This window comes from Rhinichthys klamathensis, unplaced genomic scaffold (assembly GCF_029890125.1).
Source record: "Rhinichthys klamathensis goyatoka isolate OS25496 unplaced genomic scaffold, OSU_Roscu_1.1 h1tg000121l_1, whole genome shotgun sequence".
NCBI classification, from domain to species: Eukaryota; Metazoa; Chordata; class Actinopteri; order Cypriniformes; family Leuciscidae; genus Rhinichthys; species Rhinichthys klamathensis.
The window spans coordinates 6,025,650-6,049,734 of NW_026606658.1; the positions used below are offsets into that span (position 1 = coordinate 6,025,650).

At 38.6% G+C, this 24,085-nt stretch overlaps 1 protein-coding gene across 1 annotated transcript in view; it reads left to right on the forward strand.

Moving 5' to 3' along the window:
• spata20 (spermatogenesis associated 20) overlaps positions 1 to 24,085 on the forward strand; it is a 45,178-nt gene that overhangs the window by 2,171 nt on the left and 18,922 nt on the right. The window contains exons 5-15 of the mRNA XM_056255713.1: positions 42 to 185; positions 2,203 to 2,404; positions 2,611 to 2,741; positions 2,842 to 2,946; positions 3,082 to 3,156; positions 3,732 to 3,944; positions 4,453 to 4,645; positions 5,691 to 5,859; positions 15,270 to 15,478; positions 17,798 to 17,997; positions 20,116 to 20,196. Of these exons, the coding sequence (XP_056111688.1) occupies positions 42 to 185; positions 2,203 to 2,404; positions 2,611 to 2,741; positions 2,842 to 2,946; positions 3,082 to 3,156; positions 3,732 to 3,944; positions 4,453 to 4,645; positions 5,691 to 5,859; positions 15,270 to 15,478; positions 17,798 to 17,997; positions 20,116 to 20,196 (1,722 nt within the window). The remainder of the gene's footprint in view (positions 1 to 41; positions 186 to 2,202; positions 2,405 to 2,610; positions 2,742 to 2,841; positions 2,947 to 3,081; positions 3,157 to 3,731; positions 3,945 to 4,452; positions 4,646 to 5,690; positions 5,860 to 15,269; positions 15,479 to 17,797; positions 17,998 to 20,115; positions 20,197 to 24,085) is intronic.

Sequence of the window (24,085 nt, forward strand, 5' to 3'; positions counted from 1 at the left end):
GTGTCATGCTGATTGAAATACAATTAATGCTTTCTGCCCAGGCAACAAGTGGTGGTGGTGGCTGGCCAATGAGCGTGTGGCTTACACCAGATCTCAGGCCATTCATAGGTGGCACTTACTTTCCACCCAGAGACAGTGGAAGAAGACCTGGACTGAAAACTGTGCTTTTAAGAATCATAGAACAAGTAAGAACTGAGACATACATTTCCTTGTTTGAAATTTCCTTTGTTTATCTATTCATCCTTCATTCATGTTCATATTCATTTTTAAAAAATCTGATCTTATCTGGTCCAGAAGCCACAAGAGGGTGCTAAGGGGTCCGTGTATTATTATTAATAATAACTAGTGCAGTGCCCGTGCAAAATCTTTTTTTGTGTGTGTTTTTAGTAATTGTTGGTTTAGTGTGTTTGAGTGCTCATTGTTACAATTACACAGCAATTAGTTCAGTGACATTTTTATTTGTGCATGGTAGAAAGCAAATACTGATACTGACATAACGACATACAATAAATAGGAAAAATTGAACTACATGGTTGCATAACAATTTATAATGGTGATATTAGGTGACATGTATTTGGGTATCTGTGTACAGGTAGCAGGAGTTTAGATTAGATTACATAGCATATTCAACATCACATAGTTACAGGCTAACTTCAGCGCGCATGACACAGTAATAATTTAGCCTTGAGACCAGGCTATGCTTGAGCAAACAGTTTATGAATCGGCTACTACAAATGATGGCCGTGAAAGAGACTGTGAACGCATTGAATAGGATATGTTTAGTTGGTGAATAGCATAGGCTACTATTAAACAGCGATAACGTTAAGCGCACCGGAATGAAATATAATATTCAGAAGTAAACAGCGTAGCTGACTTACAGATTCAGTTAACATCCACAAATGAATGACGATTCAGGGAGCAGGCTACACAGTGAACTCCGAAAAAACGCTACTCTTGAGCAAACAGTTTGTGAATAGGCTTGTGAATGAAATATAATATTCAGAAGTAAACAGTGTAGCTGACTTAATGTTTAGCTCACAGAGTGTTTATGTCAGAATGTTTATTTTTAATACTAAACATTATCTAAACCTTCTAAACATCATCTAAACATCTTCAATGTGTGCTTCTTTTACCGATATATTTACCAATATCTTTTGCATTTATAATCCAAACAACGTCAAACTTGGCACTACACTTACTCGTGCCCGTAGCAAGACACATGTCAAGTTTGAAATTCATCGGACTAATGGTTCGAGAGATATGCAAATAACAGACAGACACACAGACAGACAGACAGACGTTCCTGTAATTTATAGATAGATAGATAGATAGATAGATAGATAGATAGATAGATAGATAGATAGATAGATAGATAGATAGATAGATAGATAGATAGATAATAATAATAATAATAATAATAATAATGATAATAATAATAGAAAAAGTACAAATTTACCAAATTGGACATTATTACTATTATTTTATTATTTTAACAGTGATAGTTTTATGTTTTTCTTTAGGATTATAAGTCTAACAGTAGCATTAAACAGATTAAATTAATAGGAAGTAAACCGTTCTTTTACTGTAGATAAATATACTGTTTTTTTTAATACATTAATACTTATATTCAGAAAGGGTGCATTAAATTGATCAAAAGTCACAGTAAAGACTTTTAAGTTGTTACAAAAAATATATTTTTATTTAAATGCTGTTTTATTGATTTCTTTTAATTCATCAAATAATCTGGGAAAAATTGCATCACGTTTTCTACAAAAATTTTAACCAGTAAAATTGTTTTCAACATTGAAAATAAGAAATGTTTCTTTAGCACCAGTTTAGCATATTAGAATGATTTCTGAAAGATCATGTGACACTGAAGACTGGAGTAATGACTGCTGAAAAAGGGATCAGTAACATTTTAAAATATATTTAAATAGAAAACATTTCTTTTTACATTGTAATAGTATTCCACAATATTACTGTTTTTTACTGTATTTATAATCTAATAATTGCAGACTTGGTGAGCATAAGAGAGTTCTTTCAAAAACATGAACAAGTATTTTTTCACAGTTTAAATTTACATTTTTCATATTTATATTTACAAATGCACGGAGTGCACGGGGTCAGTGATATTGTTTAAGTTTGACATCCCATGTACTATGGTGCTCTAATGTCTGAGGACCTTCATACTATGTGTTTTAGTGGCAGAGTAACAGAGAAACCCTGGAGTCCAGTGGAGAGAAAGTACTGGAAGCCCTCAGGAAGGGGACAGCAATCTCTGCCAGCCCTGGAGAAACTCTTCCATTCGGTCCAGATGTTGCCAACAGATGTTACCAGCAGCTGGCTCACTCTTATGAGGAAGAATATGGAGGTTTTCGAGAGGCGCCAAAGTTCCCTTCACCAGGTAAACAAATACTGGGTTGAATTGAAAGGATTGATCACCAAAACTCGTACAATATTTACAGTCTGTCAATAATTTGTTATTAGAACAGACTCACAAAGAGAATGAACACAATATCCTGTTGACCACCTGTCTTGTGAGTTAATTACCTGACAAATACGCATCAACATTATTAATGAAAACTGGCCTTGTGCTTTTCTTTTCTGCAGTGAACCTGATGTTCCTGATGTCATTTTGGGCAGTAAATCGTGCCAGCTCTGAGGGAGCAGAAGCGCTGCGAATGGCCCTTCACACTCTCCGAATGATGGCACTAGGGGGCATTAATGACCACGTGGCACAGGTGACATGCACAAATTGTGTATTCAGAACCTGTCTGGAACATATGATGTTAAATATCAATTCTTCGCTTTTACTGAACGCAATGAAATTCTGTCTTTCAGGGCTTTCACAGATACTCCACAGACTCCTCCTGGCATGTTCCTCACTTTGAAAAGATGTTATATGATCAAGGCCAGCTTGCTGTGGCCTATATCACTGCTTACCAGGTGGGAATATGTCTGTGTTTCTGTGGTTCTATATCAAAAGCCTAAGTTAAGATGATTTTAAGAGTTGTATAAGGAACCAACGATATATCTGGCATTGGCTGGGTGTGGTGTTATTGTTGCTGTTAATCTCTACAGGTATCTGGGGAACGCCTATTTGCAGATGTGGCTCGTGACGTGTTGCTTTACGTCTCCAGAGACCTCAGTGACAAGGTGAGTCTTCTTCTCCATCATTAGATCCCTCATTTAGCATCAGTCATGCTGAATCAGCACCCTACCCACAAAAGCACTGAAAAATCGCCCAGGTCGATGCCCTTTTTGAGGTCATCCCTCCTCTATTCTCTAGCACTGGGCGCCAGCCATCTTGTGATGATGAATGGTTTGACGACACGCTCAATTAAAACCCCCTCGAATTTTGAAAATCATATTTTTGAAGATTTATGGAGTAATTACGTACCAACAAAAGCAAACCGTGAACCTCATTTTGTTTGGTTGTGAGAGTTACATTAGAGGTTAATGTTTCCCTTTGACCCAAAATATACACTTTGTAAAAAATATATATATTTGAAAACTAGATTCTCTCTGTATAAATCGTCCCATTGTTATTATACTTTCAACTAGTATATTGTATGCTGAACTTATGTACATAACATATTTGAAATGTATTAACTAGAGAACTTGTGGCCAAGAAATAATGATCCCCTCAAGAAACCACAATGTAACTTTGAAAACAGCCTACAAGTGGCAAAAAAACAAATTTGATTTGAGAATTGTGCTGCCCTCTGCAGTCTGGCGGCTTCTATAGCGCTGAGGATGCAGATTCCTTTCCTACTGCGGAATCTACTGAGAAGAGAGAGGGAGCGTTTTGTGTGTGGACAGCAGGAGAGATCAGAGAGCTGCTTCCTGACATTGTGGAAGGCGCCACAGGAGGCGCAACACAGGCGGATATCTTCATGCATCATTACGGTGTGAAAGAGCAAGGCAACGTGGACTCTGCTCAGGTTTGGGAATTTGAGGTTTTTGATGAGAGCCAGAACCTTTCTAACCATTACACTGATTCTTGACTACCACACTGAAGCAAATAAAAGTTTTAAGGATTCCCGCATACTGTCTAGTGGGTTGCTACTACATTTAGTTTGAAAATGTAAACTTATCTCACAACTGTTCAAATAAGTATAGTATAAATGTGTAGAATGATTTTTTTTTTGTTGCAGTCAGTGGTGGCTGGTGGGTTTTAAAATAGAGGAGGCACACAAAATCTTAGCGGTCAGATTTTTTAACTACTTTAAAATGGCTTTTTTGGTCACTTATATACCTGAATATTTATAGAAAACGACACAGACATCAAGACAATATAAATATAAGTTCACTCACATAGTCCTAGCCTATCACTTGAAGCAATAAATCCATCCTTCTGTCTATTCTATTCATTTTTAATAGCAGGGATTTTTTTTATTATGTGCAGTTACTGATTTGTTTCTGATTGTTGTGTTCTTGGTGTTTCTGTAGGACCCCCATGGAGAGCTGCAGGGTCAAAATGTGCTGATTGTGCGTTACTCAGTGGAGCTCACCGCTGCTCACTTTGGCATCAGCGTGGACAGACTGTCCGAGCTGCTGTCCGTTGCCAGGGCCAAGCTGGCTGAGATACGGAGAGCCCGCCCACCTCCTCACCTGGACACCAAAATGCTAGCTTCCTGGAACGGTAAGTTTCCTGCATTCTGATTGGAAGAATGTATAAGTGTCACCCACTAATATAATGCTTGAAATCCCAAAACACGAAACGGGGAAAAGAATCAATGAAAGGCTGAGGCATGAAGAAAATTTACAATGCTTGCATCCCCCGAAGCTATATGTACCCCCTTCCTATTCTTACGATTTTATTGATTTCACTTTGCGAACAAGGTCCAGTGTTCAACAAGCTCCGTAAATGTTTTTTTTTTTCATCTGGGTTTGCCTTAATAGCAACACTATAATGTTAAGAGTTCTTTCATGGGGCGCTTAGATGTGGTGCCAGGCCTTTAAAAGCCCAACGGAGGGGACCTCTGGGTTGTGGTCTTTCCCCTCGTTGTCTTTAATGAAAGGATATCAAAGCCTTCACAGGGTGCCAAGGCCCCTTTGGAACTTTAGCTGACAAAAGTGCTCAAAGAATAGTGACTAATGAGCTGATATCTTAATTAAAGAAAGCCTGAGACATTGTTTAATGAAAGTGTTCCTTCCAGAGCTACGCTCCATTACATTCTTAATGCATACAGACTGGATATTGCTACCTGCAGAGTAACCCTTGGCATTAATCAAACCTGATAGGCCCACTCGCATAGCCGTGAGACATGTCTGGGCTACAGGCACACAGAGCTCTGACAGGACTATTGTTAGTGATCCTCGCCCCTCTGAACACATTGTACTTTAGATCTTATAGACTCAGTGTCTCCTTTCGAAGTTCCTCTGTCTTGGTTGGCACCTTTTGCACCTTTATCAAAGGTTTTTAGCTCTCGTTGGAGAGTTTCTGTGGGGCAGAACTCTTCCTGAATACTAATCTAAAATTTTGCAACAATTCCGACGGAAGGTGGAGACGTGATTTGAAACTGTCATGTGGTCAATAAACATGTAAATGCTTCATAACAGTAGCTATGTTTCCATCCACCTATTTATTTAGTTTGTTTACTGAAGTGCTTTTGCTGAAGGAAAAAATTTAACATGGTCAGGTTTTCCAAAGCTTGTAATCTGTCCATTCCCATTTCTTTGGTCAGGGCTGATGTTGTCCGGGTTTGCTCGTGTCGGAGCTGTGCTCGGTGACAAGGCTCTGCTAGAAAGGGCTGAGCGAGCAGCTTATTTTCTCCAAAAACACCTGTGGGACGAAGAGGACCAGAGGATTCTCCGTTCCTGTTACCGTGGAAATAACATGGAGGTGGAGCAAGTGTAAGGAACATTTCTGGCTGTCAAAAAATAAGATGCATTCAGCCTGCTATAGCACTGAGGTTGATAGTTTTGGATTGTGTACTGTTTGTTTACTAGCCTACATATACTATATTTTAATTACGAGTTTATTAAAAAAACAAACAAACAAACAGGATATTTATTCAGGCCTGTCATTGGAAAATATATAGTAGAAATGATACGTGTTTTTACATATTATGATCAGGGTTGTTATTGTTAAAGCTCCAGTCGGCAAGTCTGGCAGATTGAGTGGATTTAGGAAAATTTTGAATGTTTACAACTCTCATGCCCCTCCCCCACTATCAACGGATACCCTCCCACCCAGTTCATGCTCGTTAGTGCCAGCTCTGGTCTGTGCGTGTGCACCAGATTTTCAGTGAACGCCAGGGCTCTCAAGTGTCACGCATTGAGCGTGACAGTCACTCATTTCGGTCTTTTGTCACGCTCTCCCGCCACACATTGTATTTCTCACGCTGAAAAACTATTTGTAATATATTTAATATGCCGCAGCGCCCAAAACTCTGGCCGCGCCGCTCTCACTGTGGAACCGGCATGAATCAAGCGCGTTTCCTCTGGTGTTGTTCGTCGAGCTACACAATAGCCAATCAGAAAATAGCACTATTGTATCTGGGTAAGATTTAACGCAACAACCAATGACAAAAATGTATCCAACCCCCCGTCGGCTGGGTGTCACTCTTACCTGTCTTCAAAACTTGAGAGCCCTGGAACGCGCCCGTCTCATCAGCATCCAACACCATGGAGTATTTGGAGGTATGCTGTCCTGGCTAATGTACCGATAGATTGCATTTGCTAACGTCATTTATACTCTAAATGAGCTTACTTGATTTTCCGCCATCACTCTTCGTTACTGCGCGAACTTCCGCGAACTTCAGGCGTGTGCATGTGATTGTAACGTGCGCGAGGGGTGGCGTGTGCCCGATCTGTGATTGACAGTCAGATCTCACACCCCCCTGCGCTGATTGGACATGATGAACCGGGAGCTGTGGATTTTTGCAAAACAAATAACACGCTCCAGGTGGAGTTAGAAGCTCGGGTTTTTTTCTAAAACCACTTTATTTATGTTGTTCTGTCAGATTATAGTGTCGATTTCACTGAATATAATCAAAAAAATGTTGCCGAAGGCAGCTTTAACTAAAACTATTAGTTTTTTGTGGATTGAAATAAAGCTGAAATGAAAAAAAAAATCGAAAGATTTATATAACATTAGAAACGTAAACTTAAAAATTAGAAATGTTGCCTTTGCAACTAACTGAAATTAAAAAAAGTTCTAAAACGACCTAAAACTGAATTAAAAATAAAGCTAAATAAATAGAAACATTAAAAAAAATTACAAAAGCAAAATTACAAAAAATAAAATAAAAGCTGATTCAAATGAATAAACTTTTTTATAGTATATTAATAATACTAAAATTATAACACTGATTTTGATGAGTTTGTATGTGTCTTTAGTCAGTGGGCCGAGAAAACTAACACACAGTCTGTCTTGCTTCCTAGTCTTAATTGCCTTGGCACATATCCTGCAAATGTAAAAATGACCCAGAATCAGCACAATACAAAGCTTTTCACGTATGAAATCACCCACTGACACACACACACACATGCACTGGCCTCATTCTTGGGGTAACCTCTCATTTGTACCTCTCATTACCAGTCTATGTCAGCACATCGGTCATCCCACAATGCTGAGTGCGCTTCTCAAGCCACGCAGATCATTTTTATGAGTTAACCCACACACCATTTATCACTAATCTTAACTGGTTATATTTTCACCTTCATTTTGAACCTTTTTGTTTGAGTGTTCATCAATGGGATAATGGAAAAAATTGCTTCATTGTGCACTTTGCATAATGCTTAATCAGGAACACTCCCTCTGTAATCACCTAATAAGCTTTACTTAAAGGTCCCGTTCTTCGCGATTCCATTTTTCAAACTTTAATTAGTGTGTAATGTTGCTGTTAGAGCATAAATAATACCTGTAAAATTATAAAGCTCAAAGTTCAATGCCTAGCGAGATATTTTATATATAAAATTCAATGCCTAGCGAGATATTTTATATATATTTAGATAACAGGAGTCCCCTTTCAAAGCATACAGCGAACGGCCGGTTTGGACTACATCCCTCTACTTCCTTTTTTAATGACGTAACTAGAACAGCTTTTTGACTCATCTCCGCCCACAGGAATACACAAAAAAGGGGGCGTGGTCTTGTTGCGCTCCCACGGAGAAGAAGCACTTCAGCTGCGCATGCACCCATATTAGATATTCTCTGGCATGCATCTCCAATTTATGGTAAGAGGCGTGACCTTTCCGGCCAACGTGCGCTAAGCTGCTGTCAAATCACAGCACAGGAACCGCTGGCACAATCAGAACTCGTTACGTATTTCTGAAGGAGGGACTTCATAGAACAAGGAAGTCATCGGGCCGTTTTTTGGACAGTGAAAACAGCGGTATACAGATAAGTAAATTGTGTGAAAAATACTGTGTTTTTTTACACGCGAAACATAAACACATGTCATATTGCACACTGTAAACACAATCAAAGCTTCAAAAAAAACATGAAGAACGGGACCTTTAAGTTAGCATAGGATGTGATGTTTCCTCTCTTGCAGCTCTGCCTAGATCTGTTTGTATAAGTGAGATGTAAAAATCTGCATTGGTTTGTTTTTAATCACCTTTGGAGGATTTCCCTCAGCACCGAGAATAATTTATCAGGAGTCCCAGCCAGAAGATGATTTGCTGGGGAATTACTTGTGTTTCTGGCCACCTGATTTCATCTTCAAGAGGAACTACTTTCTTGCTTTGTTCTTCACTTTGAATATTCTACATCCACCGTTAAAGGAATAGTTCTCTGAAAATGAAAATGTCATTGTTTACTCACCCTCATGCTGTTCAAGATACCATTTACTGGTCACACCTTTCCATGCAGTTAAAGTGAATGGGGGCTAAAGCTTTCAAAAGCTTCAAAAAAGGACACAACAGCACCCTAACTGTATTATAAACTGGTCCATGCAACTCATTTGCTATATTCCAAGTCTTCTGAAGTGATATGATAGATTTGTGTGTGTCAGAGTTATTTTTAAGTCTGTTTAAAGGTGCAGTATGTTATTTCTCAAAGTCGTTGCTGAACATTGTTGATATTTGAAATCAACCCAAACAAACACACCCCTCTCTTCATTGCTCCGCCTCTAAAGCTCACCCTCCAATCCTAATCGCTCTGAGTCGGTCTATTCTCTAGCAGTCATCAGCCTGCACAACTCTCACTAGCTGGCCTCCCTTACACACGCAATGCAAGAGTGGATGTCTATTTATCGTTGCAGAAGTGCAAGAAATTAAAGCTTCACGAAAAATGAGGTGAAGATGATGAACGAAGGACAAGGAAGCACAAAAAATGAACATACATACACAAGAGTGAATACAAACAAGAGTTCGTTGTTAGTTGCCAACAGCCCTGCAGCTCCAGTCAAACAATGACCAAGTGTTACTCAAAACCAGTGTTACTCGCCTATGGAGCGGAATCATAGCAACCACCGCATCTGTTTTCAGGCCTTCCCGCTTAGCTCTCTCCAGCACTAGAAAGCTTTTCTAATATTAACGTGGGCCCTAAAGCTCTTTCCTGATCATAACCCTTCATTTTCCAGTGATATTATTATGAGCTTTTCTCTTTTGTAATGTCTCTCAGCCATCTCTCTTTCTACAGTCTTTCTTCAAATCTTCTTCTTGCTTGTTCTCTCTCCTCCACCGTCATACGCCCCCCAATGCTGATTGGCTACACGTTTGTTGTTGTGTCTGGTTGTGTCGGGCCGACCAACTTTCAAACAGTGTGTTTCAAATATCGCTTACCCCACCTTTAATATCATTGTGTTTTGTTTTACCTTTTCCTGCCTGTGTTCCTGCTCATTATTAGTTTCCATAGTTACTCATTAGTTCCACACCTGTTCTGTTTTCCTTAGATTACTCCTTTTGTTTGTAAGCCCTTGGTTTTCTCAGTTCAGTGTTCTCTGTTGATTATGCTAAAGTGTAGTTGCCTTTTTGATTTTATCCTGGGTATTTTCTTGGTGTATTAAAATACTTTTGGAATTCATTCGGATTCGTACGTGTTCATCTATTCGTAACAGTGTGAGAAGTAGACTGAAATTTACATTATTCACTGATAATCTTCCCCTCAAGTGAGCTGTTGAGTCAGTGAGTAAACTCTTGAACCAAATCAGTTTACTTTGTGAATGAATCATTCAGACCACTTTTGTGAACCAAATAGACCAATTCAACTCAAAAGAAGGATTCATTAAAAAATCAGACATATTTCATGACATCCACCCTAATGGTCCTTGTCGAAGATTTTCAATGAATAACGGCTTAAAATCCACTCTGCTTCTCATACAAGGTCTATCTTATGACTTGGAATATAGTGTGTGATTCACATGGACCACTTTTATTATACTTTTATTGTGCTTTTTGGAGCTTGATAGCTTTATACTCTGTTCATTGTAATTGCTCGGAAAAGAGCATGGAAAACAGCCTCACCTTTTGTCTTCTGCGGAAGAAAGAAAGTCATACTGGGTTTGGAACAACATGAAGGTGAGTAAATGATGACAGAATGTTCATTTTGGGGTGAACTAATCCTTTAAAGAGCCCTGTGCCATGCAGTGAAAACATTTAGAGAAAATCTGGCTTCAATGTTTGATAAGAATGAGACAGGTTACCTGACTGTTGTAGTTCTCAAATGGAGTTAAGGGCCTTTTATTGTAATAGAAGAAATATGCTATAGTATTTGGGCCAGGTAAAAATGTAGTGCCAGGTGAATTATTCATGAACCATCCAGTGGCTGTGCTGTTATTCCAAGGAATGTGGCTAACGGTCCAAATCTTGTTCAGCTGTATAAAAATCATACTTCATTGTGAGTAGATCTATCAGTTTGGAACAAGAAGCCCTCTGGCTCCTGAGATAGATAGAGGTTAGGCTTTTTTTTTATGACTTCGGTCTCCTGACAGGTTTGTGTGGAAGTTATGATGTGGCTTTGCTGCACTTTGAAGAGACTGTATCACCTGGTGAGAATACAGAGAATGAACAAGGAGGGAATGGAAAAATCCAGGGAGAGCTGTTCATTAAAAATTGACTGGCAGGCTTATTTGTTTTGTTGTCTCACTGGGAAGAAAGAAAAACTGAAACAGAGGAGTCATATTTTTCTCTGAGCCCATAAACCCTGCTGTGGGTCGAGAATACCTTAGTAGAAACTTACTTCATAGTTCAATAAAGGGCTAGTTAGCATGTTCTAGTTAGCATGTTCCAGTTAGCCCCTACTGGGGGCTAGCAGATCCTTTTAGTCTTGCAAAGTCAAAGTCACAAAGTGTGTGTGTGTGTGTGTGTATATTTGTTTAGTACCTAGTCCTAGTACCTAGTCAGGTTATTCTCCAAAATCACCTGGCACTTATTGTACATGACATTTGAATAGTGGATTAGATCTGACAGCTTGAGGCAATGACATGGAAGGGGTCAGATGTTGAGTGTGATCTTCTCACTGGCACCTCATGACATTTTTCATCCCTTGGAATGCCAGTTGTTTAAACTAAGAACCGTGGAGGTTAAGTTCCCAGCGTTAGACCCGCCTCGTCCATCCTGCTGCCGACACTGTGATATCTTCAGACCTGTCACTGTCTGTTTCCTCGCACTCAGCTGGCTACAGTGTCACCTCTGTTCAAGGCTCTAAGGACAAGGGTTGATGTGATCTGAATCAAATTTATTTTAAACTTCAAAGACTTTTGCAATCTTTTTGGGTGACACCACCTCAAAAGGAATTTTGAATGGATTTTATAACCCAAAGTTCCTGCTAAATGTCTTTGTATGCATGTCATTCAATTCACAGAGCTTTTGCATCTTAAAGGTGGGGTATGTCATTTTCTTTTTTGACCATTTTTTCAAAATCACTTGAAATCCTATTCCTAACCCACTTACAGCCACTGAGTTAGAAGCACTGAAATGAAAATTAAGCAATTTAATCATCTGTGGAATGGGCAGGAGTCGAAAAACTCCAGCCAATCATTTCCAAGACCACCTCGAATCATTGGACTGTAAGTGCGTCAATCAAACGGTAGTGCCATACCCCCTCCCCCCCTCCCCCTTGCGCGCGTGTCCCCTTCGTGCGCATACTCAAAGCTCGTGACCCAGTCACAGTAAGTGCAAGTCGCCCCGGTACAGAGAGAGAGAGAGAGTAAGTGCAATCTCGCCATGAATCTCGCGCATCTGAGTTTTGCAGATGCATGATTGTGTGTCCATGTTCTTCGAATGGGTGGAGTCAGGGCCAGCGTTGGAGGAAAGAAGGTAGGACCTTTTGAGTTGTGTATTTTCAAAATCTGCCGGCCGTTTTGCAAATCCCATACCCTACCTTTAAAGGGGACCTATTGTGCCCTATTGAGCAAAAAATGTCCCTTTAAATGCATATGAGCTGATGCTCCCGGCCCCCTTTCAAGAAGAGGAAAGGTTTTGCCTTATATGTCCAGTCATCTGACTGTACTGTGCATAAAAAATGCACGTTTATGAATTACGCAGACGGTGAGCATGACAGGATAAAAATAATGACATGACTTTTCCGGTGCCTTCACGTGCTATCAGAAATTTCATAATTCCTACTTCTGAAGTCGTGGGTAACGCTTCCTTTTACAGTCCTGTTACCCATGTACATACTAGGTACTTATTATAGTAATTACAATTACTGGGTAATAACTAGGTACTAACCCTGAACCTACCCCTAAACCTACCCCTAACCCATGTACTTACCTTATATTAGCCAGTACTTTCTAGGTAAGTACACGTAAGTACTGTACTGTAAAAGGAAGCGTTACCAAGTCGTGATTAGTGAGTACTAGCTCATCGCATTCAAGTGGACGACTTCAAAGGGAGTTCATGTGCATTTCTTTACTAGGAAACTCATATTTACGATAATTCTGATAGCACGTGAGGGCAGCATCAGTGAAAACAGGCAGATACAATGGTAGCTTTAGCAACATTAGCTGTTCATAGTCCCAACAAGCTCTTTCAGAAAGGCAATTTGGAAGGACTCACAAAATGTAATGTGTGATACTTACTTTGACTGGATCTGATGTTTGCGCACGAAGCGTTGGAATTGACCCATCTTTTAGAATTAACCTTTTTGAAAACCTTGCGTTGAAAAGAACCTTGTTTGTGTAAGACTCTAGCGATTCTCTTCGGGACATCCTTTGAAAATGAAATTTAACCACTATGTCCTCAGTGACTGATGGCGGGAGTCTATGGAGACTCTTAATGTGCATTGGTACATCCCAAAACACAACACTTGTAATGCCTCTTTGGCACAGACATTGCACAACTCCAGCTCCAGCTGCGGACGCTGTGCTTCTCTTTGATTCTCTTTGGGAATTATGAAAAAATGAGTGAGTGGATTTTGGTAAGGCATGTCATACCTACTGACTGTTTTACCATCTGGATCTCACCCAATTCTGTCACGCTCAATGATTAAAGATACAGATCACACAAAAATTTTAATTAAATCATAATTTTCTCGCCTTCATGTAATTCCAAACCTGTTTATTGAGCAAACTTCTGTTTTTCCATACAATACAAGTGTAACTTTTACTTCCATTGTAAGAAAATGTATTTTTTGGGGGTGAACTGGCCTTTTAATAATAGAAGTGGAGCAGCTAAATGACTGCTTCTGACATTTCCCTCCGATTTCATGTCATGGATTGCAATAGCCAGTTCTGGCAGCAAATCAATGTGAAGCATTCTGAAATAAGAACAGGAGTACCATCTGGACATAAGCAATTGTAATGGTCTGAAATAGGATGCAATTCATGCAGTAACATAAACCTGTGAGTGTGTGTGATGGGTATTTTTCCCACCAGGGCTGTAATGCATTCATGCGGCGCTTCAGTGAGAAAAAAGACTCACTTTAAGTAAACAGATACTTTACTGCCTCTGCTTTTTTGTTTTATTTAGACAAGTAAGTTTAGGAGAACTTTGAAAAAACAGTCCAACAGTCCAGTGATAGAACCGAGTCTCGCCCAGTCGCCCTAATTATTTTTCAATAATCCATTTCACTTAAATGTAAATCACAATACAGAAAAAAAGATATCTGATGATTATATCTAAAGCTACTTACGTTACATCGTGAGGTGTCATTTCAGCGCCACTACTTGCATCAAATGGAATTGCAGACTGTTTTAAACAACATTGGTGCAGTGCTGTGAGTTTAAGGTGAGACTGTTTGTCACCCAAAGGAAGAGTGAAGGGAGTTTTTTTTAATTTTTTTATTCCGCATGGTGCCACTAGTTGAACAGAAATTATACGCTTCACTAATATATCAATGTATATTACACACACATTGTCACATTTGTATAACCATAACACTTATTACTGTTTTAGCAACTTAGCATGGTATGATAGTATTGCTCTATAAAGGTTATATCCAGGTTTATTATATTTAATTATTATTAAAATTAAATCTAAAATCATAAAAATAAACATGAACTGAATTATAAAATATAAAAACTTTTTTATTATTATTTCAGCTAGTTGCCAAGGCAACATTTCTCATTTTAATTTAGTTCAACTATACTAAAATTGAAAAATAAAAACTGAAATAAAAAAATAAAATAAAAACTATATACGCATTTAAAAAAATACTACTTTAAATGACAAAAACACTCTACAAAATTACTAAAACAAAAACCAATTTAAAATATGAATACAAACTATAAAAGTGCCTCAATCATACAAAAATAACACTTCAGTGTGGCCATTTTTCCGTCGAATGTGAAAGGCTTCCTGTGAATACTGCTTGAAATTGCAAACTGCTATATTTCTTACCATCCATCTATTCTCCAAACTGTTTATGTTTTGTAGGGTAATAATGGGGCATTATCATATTATTTTAATTTATTATGATCATAAACACACTGGTTTGTAGCGCAAGTAGTTTCACCATTGTCTGCACTCTGTTATTCTCCTAGTCATTAACCCAAGCAGCTAATGAATCGGAAGTCTCGCACATTCACAAGAAATAGCAAATAAGGTTGATATGAGGTATCCGTTGAGTTTACAGTTTTCCCATTCCTGCTGTAAACTCTCATGATCTCTTGTCTCTGAGGCTCTCATTGGTACGTGCATCACTGTAAATGCGTTTTCCAGTCTTTTGGAGTTTAAATTATTTCTGTGGTAAATTGGCAGCATGCCAGAGTTGCAGTCAATAGAGCTTATGTTATGTCGATCAACCCAGCGCAAGTTAACCTGACATTATTACGCAGGTCAACCCGACATTAACAAAAAATGTAATTTGTATTTGTATAAGAACAAAAGTTCTTGACCTTCCCTACTAATGTTCTCTATAATATTCTCTCCAGTGCATCTCCCATTTCAGGCTTCCTGGATGACTACGCGTTTGTGGTTTGTGGGCTGCTGGACCTGTTTGAGGCCACGCAAAGGGTCCGCTGGCTGCAGTGGGCCGAAGAACTCCAGCTGAGGCAGGACCAGCTCTTCTGGGACTCCCAGGGCAGCGGCTACTTCTGCAGCGACCCCTCAGATCCGACACTGCTGTTGGCTCTCAAACAAGGTGAGGAGTGACATCATGACGGTACCCTGCACATAGAGGCCATGGACTCTTAGGCTTTTTGCTCTGGGAATGTGTGGGTGGTTATGAGTCATGGAAAGGATGATGAAGATCTGTAGCTGTCAGTCTGCATTCTGAATCACTCCACCACAGAGCTGTGCTGTCACCGCTGATAGCACCACCACACTGCGCTCTTATGGACCCTCGCCTGGGTAACTCCGTTTCAGTCAGTCGCACCCTGCTGAAACCGCCCGATTCTCTCCTTACGTAACCTCATCACTGTCTTTCATTATGCTGTAATGTCTCTCTTTTCTATATCACACAAACACACTGTCTTTTTCTCGCCATTTCTTTTCCACTCCATCTTCTGATGAATTGTAATATCTCCTCCTCCACCCTTCTCCATGTTTCTGGGTAGAACTTAAACAATATAGAAGACTGATCCAGTACATCAAAGCCTGCTTTGTGAAAGCAATTGATGTTTCCTTGAAGACACATCCCTTTTATTTCACGCTGTGCACCATTCATCACCTTCGCCGTGACATTGCTATGGAAGTGGTATGAGAGAGTGATTTTTCATTCTTTTTTTGTCTCCCATGACAAGCCAAATAAAGAAAAAGATCCACACACACACTTTCGAAGTGTATAAGTGCCGGGGCTTAATGTCCCGAATGGCTTGGCTCCATATTTTCTCCCCAGGAATTGGAAGTATGAGCTGATGTGAGCGAATAGTCACACCAGCTCGCCTGGGTTGTGACTGATGGCACTGTGAAAATGGCACTGACATCAATGAGATATGGATAAGGGCAGAGAAAGCTAACTGTTATGTTTTTGTTGTTGCTTCTGATAAATTAAAATGGACATAAGGCAGATTTTTCATCTTTTCTGAGTGACTGGGCCATTATATAGTGAGCCAAGCGTGCAGAGTTGGCTCCATTAGGAGCCGTGCTGTGCCGTCACGTGTCAAAACCAAGTCCCTTCACCTCTCTCTGTCGGTGGAAGACGGATTGCCTCCCAAAGCATCTGCCACTCTACATTTTATGCCTTGCCCAAACTAGACAAAACCAAAACCGGTCAGCTTCGCTGTTTCAAAGAAACCACAGGCAGTGTAGCCACTAGTTTTTTTTTTTTTTTTTTTTTTTTTATTAAATAAAACTATTCGGTTTCTTTATTTTGGGCTCGAGTCCTTCAAAGTTTTTTGTTGCTGAGAAACTTTTTAGTATTTAATGGAAAACCTGTTTTCCATATCGACCGCATGTAATGCTGTTGCTATGTCCTCCTGGTAAGTTCTTAGAGCATAATAATAATCATAGTCATCTTTTCTTTAGCTTTTTCTCTTCCCATCAAAGGCATTTTAAGAAGCTTCATTACCGTTCAAGTTTTAGGTCGGTAACATTTTTTTTTATGTTTTAAAGGTCTCCTATGCTCTCTAAGGCTGCATTTATTTGATCAACAAAACAGTAAATGTTTGTGAAATGTTATCACAATAACTACTTTCTATTTGAATATGCTGTATAAAGCTGAATTTTCAGTAGCCATAAAAAGATGAAAAGTAAATCCAACATTAGAGATGCAATTAATGCTTTATCTGTCCATTTGCTGGAAGAAAGAGAATATAGTTTGGTCACAGTATCCTGTCACTGTATAAACTAGACAGATTAGTGGTATTTTGTGCCAAGCTTTATCACTAAACTTCATTACCAGTACACAGAGGCCATACAAACCAATTATACTGTCAACATTCATAATTACAATTTATTATTATCAATACTTATTTTCTTTCACCATAATTTGTTAATTCATTACTCGAAACTCGAAAACCCAGATTTATGTTGCAGTTTATGGTTGTTTATTCTGACAGGACTTGCACACAGTAAATGGCCACTCGTGGTGCATGTGTCTTTTAAGGAGTGAGTTACCTGATATCATCTGCATGTGTTTGTTTGGGACAGCATTGCTGCTCTTCATCAGTCATCGCTTCCGTCCCTCTCAGCTCCCAGATTCAATCAACTCATTACATTGTGACACGCGGCCCGGGAGCCCACTCCCAGCACTCCCTCTCCACACACACAAGCAAAGAGCAGATAAAGTAAATCAACTCACAGCTCTAGAGCCACTTCACTAGTGATATCAGGCACTTTTAGCTCTGCTTAACCTGATAAATGGGCTCTGGTTAAATTGATATTGTAACCATCAATGTTATGATGCGATTTTTTCCCAGGAGCCAGACTGTACATTCTTTACATCAATGTGCTGGAAAACATGGCTTTTTGCACTATAGACTGGTTATCTGACTGGAATTCCATTGTGTCTTTTTTTTAGATCAGGATGGTGCCGAACCCAGTGCAAACTCTGTCTCAGCCATGAACTTGCTGCGGCTCTCCCACCTCACAGGCCGGCAGGACTGGATACAACGCTCTCAGGAATTACTGATCGCCTTCTCTGATAGACTGACTAAGGTGCCAATTGCCCTGCCAGACATGGTCCGCAGTGTCATGGCCCAACATTACACCCTTAAACAGGTAACTGGTCCACAGCTACTGAATATGAATTTTAAAAGTCTGGTTTCACTTGTCACATCATGTCCAACTGATGCAAGGGCAATGAAATATTTTTACTCCTTGACTGTGAATACTACAATAATAAAAGGCATGTTCACAAATCCCTAATTTAGAGTCAGACTCAATTCTCAAGTCTCTCAAGGCCAGGTCTAAAGTCAAGTCTTTTTTGGTAGTTTTCCACTGTATGCTCATCATATATATCATATCATATTATACACGGACACACACACACACACACACACACACACACACACACACACACACACACACACACACACACACACACACACACACACATATATATATACACACACACACACACATTTATTTATGTTTATTTATTATTTTATCACATTATTATTTTATTTTATATTGTTTACATATAATTTATATATATTTAATTATGCAGCAATGTAGTAAGTAAACAGTGATGGAATAATGTTTTTTGCCAGAAAATGAATTATGACTCCAGGCAGAACTGAGAATAGTTCATTGATCAAGGTACTCTCAATGATTTTCCTGTTCCATCTGGTGTAGATGTCCTGCAGGTTAGACCGATACACCCGCGGCGTTATATGCAGCTGACCACACCACCCTCCACATGTCCTTGCGGTCCGATGTTTTGCTGCTACTGTACCGGACAGTAATACAGCCTGACAGGAAGCTTTCAATTGTGCACGCAAGTTTAATGATCACAGCATCTGGGGAGCCATCCTGAACTTCCCTAGGCATGTGCGGGCCATGCCAAGCCTTCTGGAAGATACTCGCTTAGGGGCCCTATTGATCAGGAAGGTGTCAAAACCAGCCAGTGAAGCTGGTGGACCACAAAAGTCTTGCTGCTTAATAAACCTGTTTGGGACAACAGCAAACTAGCATGCGAGACACAGCATATGCTGGTGACAAACCATGGCTGAATGTAATACAGTTCCACTGAAGACCCTCCTCACTTCATGCTCCGAAAACCTGAAAGTGAACTTCTCTCCAGTGGGGACTGTCACTTCTGAATGCATCAGCCTCCAGGCTAATGTTATGGCTAACACCATAAACTAGATTAAGTGTCTTTGCCATGCTGAAGGATTTTTCTCAGTCCTTGCCATATGCTCTCATTTCATATTACTGGATATTACTGCCCTTTCTTTGTATTCATTAATATTTTCTTCCATGTTTAATGTTTATAACAAATGTTTATAAGAGCAATTGTTTGTATATATATTACGGTTAAAAAGTTTGGGTTTGATAAAAAAAAAGAAAAAAAAAGTATGTTTTTGATAGAAGCGTCTTCTTAAGTTCATTTATTTGATGAAAAATACAGTGAAAACAGTCATTTTGTGAATAAAATAATTGTTTTCTATTTTAATATATTTTACAATGTAATTTATTCCTGTAATGAGCTGAATTTTCAGCATCATTAGTCTTCAGTGTCAAATGATCCTTCAGAAATCATTCTAATATGCTGATTTGGTGCTCAAGTAACATTTCTTATTATCATCAATGTTGAAAACGGCTGTGCTGCGTAATATTTTTGTAAAAACCACGAGACATTTTTTTTTAGAATTCTTCTATTTTTAATGGAATTTTTTGGTGACATCTTTGCATGTCCAAACTTTTGAAGGGTGTATCTGATCCCTAATTAGCTTCGTTTTTTATGGATATCAATATGACCCTTGCTATAGCTAGTTCAGCAGTCCTCACTATGAGGACCGTTAGTGAACGAATCTGTCACATGTCAACTAGACTGATGCTGCTGGATAAAAGTTTTACCTGTCAGGGCCTTTTTCCACATTTCCTCCTGTTCCTGGACAGTGGTAAGAACTGTGAACATGTGTCATGGCCATCAGAGCTCACCAGCGGCAGAGAAGTCATCAGAGTTGGAGGAATAACAAGCTAAAGGTCCAGCTAAGGGCAGCCCGCTCCACATCACACCTGCCCACCTCATTACAGCACCATACGAACAGCTCTGACCCTTTCTTCATCTCTTTCATTCTCTTCTCATTTGTTCGTTCGGTGGTTCATACGTCTTTTTTGCTCACAAGTTTGTTGTTTTGTTCTTCATAACAGTCTCTTATTTTTTTCTCGTAGATCGTTGTCTGTGGCCAGCCTGATGCTGAGGACACTGCAAGTTTGATTTCCTGTGTCAACTCCCTATTTCTGCCCCATAAAGTAAGTGTGCTTTACTCTCTGAAGAAGAGCATTGTTAGGACTGTTAAGGTCACTCTAATTGGGAGTTTAAATCTGTCCATTCAACTTTGAAATACTACACGAGGCAATAGCAACATAAATGTTTTAGGAATATATTTTTGATAAACCTTTAAACAAAGTAAAATAATTAATACACATTTTAATAAAAAATAAAAAAAAGTGCTGTGAAATTTCAATAAAGTATTTTTGGGTGTTTCTTCAACTTTTAGTAAATACACTCATTTAAAATACACATTGCACAATCTTACTGTCACATGCGGGTTGCAGAGATGAGGATAAAGGGGATCATATATACTGTATATATACATATATATATATATATATACAGTATATATGATATATATTATGATATATTAAATGAGGATATATATATATATATATATTTAGTTTGATTGGAAATAATACATAATACTAATTGTATGCTCACAAGTAACATTTAATTTTTCTCATATCAAACATGCTCTTTACATTTTACATTTACATTTATTCTGCTTTTACCTCAAAATGTGCTGATATCCACCACAATAATACAGGTGGCACAATAGAAAGTCACATTATGACTCAATTATGACCAATACTATATGGTGCACAGGGTCGTACACACAAAGACAAAAATAAAATAAAGTAAAATAATGCAAGAAACATTAACTAAATAACATTAAGTGACAAACACAAACACAAAACACTCTAATGTACATTATTGATTGCAAAAATAAGAAGAAACAAAACGATTTAAATTAACGGGGACTTCTTAGAATATCTGTTTACTGTTTTTCTATGTAAATTATATGGCAATTCTACATTTTACTTCCAAGAACCATAAATTTGACAGGATTTTACAGTAGAATTACATATGATGTGATGTTAAACAATTTATAGTTTCTTTTAATTTAACTTAAAGTTAACCAATTAACAGGTTTGTACTTTAGCATTGTTGTATTTTTCTGTAAAAATGTGTAGCTTTATTTTGAATTTGTTGTGAACTTAAGTCTACAGATAAGCTAAGAAGTGAATTGAAAGGCATTTTTTAATCTTGCATAATAGACATATGTATAATAGATTCATTTGAAGCAACACTGACTGACTTATTTAACATTTGACCTTTTTTCAGATTGTCGTGCCCCTTCCCTGTATGTAGATATTTTTCCTCGTACATGACACGTTCATTGGTTTACACAGAATGCCGTGTGCGTTGGAGCACAGTCATGCTAATGAGTTCACTAAAGTAATCTCCAGCAAAAGGTCAAGTTGTCAGATTCTTAACCTATGCATGCTGACGCACACACTTCCGGGCAAAGGGCTTGGACAATGGCTACCCACCACACTACGTTTTAAATCTCGGAATAATTAGTAAATAGTTGGAGTTTTCTCTAGATGTTAGCCTTAGGCTTGGCTTTGTGGGGATTTTTTCCTTTCGCTAAAGGTCATAACTCAGGATAGCATTTGCACTCTTTCTGCCCTTTTCCCCAGTGCTTCTTCGAATGCTCTCTTCTCTTGCACGACGACAGAAAGAGCAAACACACACATGCTCAGCACACCTGGCCTTACAGGTTTTAAGTGTGAAATACCAATAGCAAGCAAACAGCAGACACACTGGGGTCTAACCTTTTGTCATTTATTACAGTAGTCTAACATCGTTATTGAATGTGAAAACCCCTAGAGAGGTAACCCTCCATTTCCTTAAAGGGTTAGTTCACCCAAAAATGAAAATTCTGTCAGTAATTACTCACCCTCATGTTGTTCCAACCCCGTAAGACTTTCGTTCATCTTCGGACGATAAAGCCTATGGAGGAGTGAGACAGCTCTCAGATTGAAGATGAACGAAAGTCTTACGGGGTTGGAACAACATGTAATTACTGACATAATTTTCTTTTTTGGGTGAACTAACCCTTTAAGGCTGGAATAATGAGTTTGTTTTTAAGCGGAATGGATGAGAGTGGTTGTAAATGGAAAACAGGCTTGGGCTGTCCCGTTTCTCTCTTTTTCTGTTGTTACAGTAGGTGGCTCTGTAGGATGGTGTTGGGAGGACAGCTGTTAGCACGTGACCTTACACTCCATCAGTGAACCTTGCATGTCACATCTTGTGTCAAAGGCTGAGTTTGATCTCCTCACAGTGCATCATTTATTAACATTGTTCCTCCCTGGTGGGGCAGACACCTTGGCACATTCATCTTCTTTCTCATTATACCTATACTTATGTAATCTTAATGATACTGACTCTGTGAGTGAGGAATATAAGGTCACGTCGCATTCATTCATTAAGCTGGGTCCATGACCTTGAGGTTTGTTTTTGTTTGCTTTATTGTTTGCTTTATTTTTTATAAAGACTTAATTTAAAGATTTATTCACTTTAATATCCCTCTTATTGTGCATGTTTTGTGGTTTTCATAATCTTTCATTAGAATTTAATAACTTTCTTTGCTTCTGAAACAAACTTTCTGCTGACATAACGGAATCTGCGTAGCCAGGGACGATAATACTAGCAGTATAATAATATTATTAAACCATTTCAGTCTTATCCAGATCAATAAAATCAAGTCCTGTTCTACATTGCTTCCCATCGTATATTCTCTCGTAAATATGTCATATTTTCGTAAGTTAATTGCATTATGTATATCGTTCTAGGTGGTTTCATGTCTGAAGACTTTATATATTGATCCTTTTGGTTTTATTCTTTGTAGACTACTTGGTTTAAGAAATATAATGTATCTTTCTCATGCCCAGGTGTAATATTTGGCTAGTTTAGTTATGATCTCTTGTTTCCATCTGCACAATATGTCATAGTATGGTTCTCTTTCTGTATTAAGGAGATACTGGAGTGTGTGAGTGTGTCTCCTGATGTGATGTGTGAAAATCCGTCTCTGCCACTCTGGTCATAATAAAGCACATAGGCTGTTGGTTACTTTTGGGAGTTTAAAAACATAGTCCACCCAAAAATGAACCTTCAGGTCATACCAACTGTGGGGCACAAAAGGTACATTGTTAAAGAATATTGTGGCCACTGTACAATATAATGATAGTAAACTTAGGATCCGGGCAGTCCAAACTCCTAAATTAAAAAAAATCTCGTTTCCCTAACCCTAACTGAAAGATTTAGTGATCTATAGGGACTAATGACTTAAATTTCAGCCTGTTTGTCACACACAGCTATTGTGTGATTTTCTCTCACTGTCATTATATTGCAAAAGTGGCCATGATATTCTTTGCCTCATTCAGTATGTTCCACAGAAGAAAGAACAAAATTATGGTTGTGCAAACTGCCCCTATTTTATAGCTGTTACATTGGGTGTGTTATTGTGCATTAATCAGCGACACAAAGACTCATTGAATTTAAAGTCCCCCTGTAGTCAATCATTTTATCCCTTAAAACTCATCTTTGATCACCAAAATGACATGTAAGCATTTATCCGTGAAAAAAATTCTTCATGCCTTAAATAGCTTGAATGTAACTCTATATCCTTGCCTCATTTAGTATACGCAGTTCTATGAATATGCAAATTAGCCCCGCCTCCACTCACTCCCACCAGCTCAGAGATCCACTCGTTGAGGATCACACACTGACGTGATTGGTTACAAGGTAGTTTGTGATGTCAGAAACACCAGCGATTTCAAACCGCGTTTTTGAGACAGTATTTTTTTTCACTGCAGTTTTAAGGAGAAAATACTCAGCAATGATGTTGACTTATGAATTTACACATGGTTTGTCTTAAAGCATATTAAAAACACCAGATATACTTTTTCACCACAGGAAGACTTTAAGTAAACATCTGGATAGGTGATTTGTCTTGGCCAACTAAGTTAACTCGTAATTCGTTCTAGGAGCATCTGAACTCGAACAAATCCATCATAA